This window comes from Calonectris borealis, chromosome 27 (assembly GCF_964195595.1).
Source record: "Calonectris borealis chromosome 27, bCalBor7.hap1.2, whole genome shotgun sequence".
Taxonomy (NCBI): Eukaryota; Metazoa; Chordata; class Aves; order Procellariiformes; family Procellariidae; genus Calonectris; species Calonectris borealis.
This window is the reverse complement of record NC_134338.1, coordinates 2,346,144-2,350,222: the sequence shown is the minus strand read 5'-3', so window position 1 is coordinate 2,350,222 and position 4,079 is coordinate 2,346,144. Positions and strand designations below refer to the sequence as shown.

Genomic DNA, 4,079 nt, shown 5'->3' with positions numbered 1-4,079 from the left:
GTGCAAATAGTTGTCATCTCACTAAGAAGTTACTTGCACAGATACCATCCTCCTGCTGCCCCGCTGCCTTGGCGCTGGGAATTGAGCTGATTCCCTTGCAAACAGGGAGTTTGCTGCTTCGAAAGCTGGCGGGGAGCGTTGAACCCTTTGAGCTGTTGCTATTTTAAATAGCTTGTATGGGAATGTTCAAACAGCGTCAACACCCGGATATGCAAAACTCATCTGTCATTGCGCTATTGTCCGTGTTCCCGAGGCTTTCTGGTTTGGCTTCTCGAGGCTGTTAAGGCACCGGCAGCGGCAGTTGGCATCTCGGCCGTGGAAGGGCAGAGGGACGGGTTTGGGTGGGGGTAAGCTGGCTCGGCTCCATCCCGGCCGGGGCGGCCGCCTTTGCTCGCCTCCCGGCAAACCCGGTCCCCGGCTGCAGCTCCGTGGCCGTCAGGCACTTCAGGTTGTTGTTGCTCGTGGCAGAAAGGGATTTAATTCTCCCCAAAAGCGCGTTGCCCCAGGGGGAGGCTGTGGTGCTGCCCGACAGCACACGGAAACCTTGGCGGAGCTCTAAGTCCCCCCTAGGACCAGTAGCAATTGTGGTATCGATGGCAGAAATGCAAATTTTTTTGCTTTTATTTTTTTTTTTTAAAGCCTAATTTTCAGATCGTACAACAGCTGGTGGCCCAAGTGGCCGAGCTGGGGCCGTATCAGTGCCAGCCCAGGATCAGCACTTTGCTTTTCGCCCGCTTGATCTCAGCAAGGGGCGAAGGCTTCAGGGGGGGCACAGGCAATTTAGGAGGGGCAGAGGGGGGCAATCGCTGTCTGCGGGGCTGGACCGTCCCTTGCTTTCTGCCCCCGAAAGAGCCTGCAATATTTTACAGCGGCAGATCGACCCTGAATTACACGCTTTTAAAATCTTGGGCTTTTTTTGGCTTTTTGGTTTTTTTTTTTACCATTGGCAATGGCTTGTGCGGCAACTAGAAGATGCTGATCGTTACTACGAATGGGGTCTCCCTCTCCTCATTAGCACTAGAAAGAGCAATGCAGTATTAAAAAAAAACCCCATATTAAGAGAAAAAGGCTACTTTCCGCTGAACAAAGCGGTTACCACCACGAGGGACTCCAGCCGTTCAAGTAGTAGAGGCAAGGCAGGTACTGCCAGCCGCCCCGCAGAGCCAGCAGCGATGCTGCGGGGAGCTCGGCCGCCTTCTGCCCGGCCAGCCGCGTGTCCAGTCTGCTGATTTCGGAGGCGACCTGTTTCCTCTTGGTTTTATACCTCCTGTTCTGGAACCAGATTTTCACCTGGGTCTCGGTGAGCTGCAGGTTTTTGGCCAGGTGGGCTCGCTCGGGGGCCGATAGGTATTTTTGGTGGCTGAATTTCCGCTCCAGTTCGATGACTTGGGTGTGGGAGAACGCCGCCCGCGAGCGTTTCGCCTGCTTGGGGGGACGCTGGGCGATGGGCAGGGGTCGCAGGGGGGGGTCGCAGTCTGACAGGTAGGTCTCCGCCGTGGCATCTGTGGGAGGATAGAGCTGAGAATTACCCACTTGAAAATCACCCAAATCGCTTGCTTTTTCCCTTCCAGAGAGCAAAATATTTGTATTATCTTGGAAATATTTTCATTTAATGGAGTGAACACTGTCTTAAAGTCATGTAAGGGAGCTTTTTCTTCCTAAATCACACTTTCTTAATCCATATACGCATGCATTCAATATGAACATACATTTAAGGGACTAAAATAATACAGAAAGGGTTATTTTGCAATGCTGGTGGAGGTCTGCCTAAAACCTCAAGGTACTTTTGTTACGTACGTTATGGCATCGACAGCTCTCGAGATTTTTATTGCAGCTTTCGTACTATTAGGCACTTCTTTGAAACATCCTCTCTGCTGTGCCTATGGGAAAACCCTGATCCCCAAAGAAAACAAATGTTTATCCTCAAGCTACAGAGGGTAGCTCCGAAATGGGAAATCGGGGCAGCTTAAAGCAGGCTGCAGCACTGGAAATAAATTCCTCCCTTTTCTCTTTCACGACTCCAAGGCAATGCCAAGAAATTTTGGGGCAGATTTTTAAACCTTCAGGCCTGGGTTTACATATATAGCTGTATATATATAGCAGACCTGGCCTCGGATCACAGCGTCTCAGTGTTTGCCTCCGACTTATTTCTCGTGGCACCAATGGGTCGCCTGAGCTGCGACCCAGAGAGGTGCTGAGCTCCCTGGGAAGCGTCACCTATAACTGTTAAAACTTCTAAAGTCAACTTATTTATGCAGTTAGTTCCTTTCTGTGTATTACCCAGCTTGGGATGGAAATAGGCCAATTTTTTTTTCCCCCTTTAGTCATTTCTTAGTATATTTTCTTAAGAAGTGAACATAATACTCAAGATAGAAACAACGGGCTTAATTCCCAGCTTGTGTAAATCATGCTTGACCCACCGAAATCCCTGGAGCTGTGCTGATTTACACTAGCCACTTTCTGGGAGATTTGGTACGGCTCTTAATGATTTTCGTAATAATCAGCCTGGTAGCTCTTTCTGAACTTGCTTTTATGTGGAAGCTTCTTTTAATAGAATTGAAAAGTAAAGCCAAAATTCCCCTGGCAAGGGCTCTCTTAGCAAGCAAGAGCCGGTCGCTAGAGAGTTCAAAATTGCTTTTTTGGCTGTTGCAGTTCAGCCCAGGACTGCTTGGGCAAGGAAAGGCTGCGTCCCCTCCCGCAGCCCCGGCCGTCCCTGTGCTGCTGCGCTGGTCACAGAAATGTCCTTCTGAGTGTGATTTTCGGTGCGTTGCTTCTGCAGTGAAACGTTATTGCCTGCAATAACTCGGCAGCTGCATGCTAGGCAGGGTTGCATCGAGAGGAGCAGGATGGTTGTTAATACACCAGGCGACGTGCAGTGGTACAGGCGGGAGCACGCGGGAAAGCTGAGTCCTGCTGCAAACGGCACAAATTCAACACGGGGACTTTCACAATATCCCCGGACCGGCGGCATCGCCGCGCTGACGGCCGCGTGGAGGACGGGCACAACCTGCCTCTCTGAGCTGGCAGCCCTCAGGTGCCCTCGCTGGGGACCTTCTGCATTAAAAGGGAACTTTATTTCCCAAGATATCGCAGAAATCCATCGACTGGGCTTTATTGAAACAGAGTTTTAGGCAGATTCAGTCCTTTGAGTTATTTGAAGTGCCTGGCAAAAGGTTTGCACGCAGTTGCTCTTTCTCTTACTTCCCCACTGCTAAAGCACAGATACTCCCCGGTGTTTAAAGCCCAGTTTATTTGGCTCTGGGGGGCTCGAGGCAGCCGGGGCTGGATCCTGCCCCTTGGTTGACCCAAGCGTAGACATTGCTGATCCGTTCCCCGGCCAGCGGGCTCAGCCAGCAGCTTCCACCCCCTTACCTGCGTCCGCCTCCTGGGGTGTCCCTCGGGCTTGGGATGCTCCTGGGGGACGAGGGCTCCCGGGGGGGTGCCCTGGGGCAGCCCCCGGGGCCGAGCTGCCCTCGCTGCCCTCCGCTGTGGCCATCCCCGGCTCCCCGTCCTCCGGGCTGCCAAACCCTCCGCTCTTGCCCTGCTCCGGCCACGCTCCCTGCTCTGCCCCATCCCAGAGGATATCTTGGATGAGGAAGGATGTCCGGGGCCTGGAGGAGAGGGGCATGGTCTGCTGGGCTGCCGTCGGGGTCCGGCTCATCCCTGCCGGGGTGCTGCTGGGTGCTCTCTGCCTCCTTGCGGGGAGCACCCTGGCACTCATCCTCCTCTTCCTCTCCCTGCCCAGAGGCACGCCGGCTTCCCACCCTCCCGGCTCTCTATTTATACGGCAGGCAGCCAAGCCTCCCGGGCCTGATTGGAGATCCCTGGCAGGAGTCTACGCCCTTCGGTTGTGTCTTGGCTCCCGTGGGTTTTCTAACTGCTTGCTTCTCCCTCGTGCTCAGGACGCCCTTCCCCACGGATCCATGGGGTCACCGCCAAACCTCCTCCTTTGCTCCCCTGTTGCTCCTTTGCTGGCAAATCACAACAGGAGAAGGATGCCTAAGTGAATTCATCCTTTTTGGGATCAAAATGCTCCCAGGGTGGGGGTTTTGGCGAGAGGAAGGGGGAGCAGCATCGCT

The 4,079-nt window shown here is 53.6% G+C and overlaps 1 protein-coding gene across 1 annotated transcript; it reads right to left on the bottom strand.

Annotated features, from left to right (window-relative positions):
* Window positions 1-603: 603 nt before the first annotated feature.
* NKX3-1 (NK3 homeobox 1) lies at window positions 604-3,778 on the bottom strand. Its single transcript, XM_075175008.1, has 2 exons — window positions 3,373-3,778; window positions 604-1,502 (listed from the first exon to the last, which is right to left on the bottom strand). The coding sequence occupies exons 1-2, from the start codon at window positions 3,719-3,721 to the stop codon at window positions 1,093-1,095; spliced, it is 759 nt and encodes a 252-aa protein (XP_075031109.1). The 5' UTR covers window positions 3,722-3,778; the 3' UTR covers window positions 604-1,092.
* Between the last annotated feature and the right edge of the window lie 301 nt (window positions 3,779-4,079).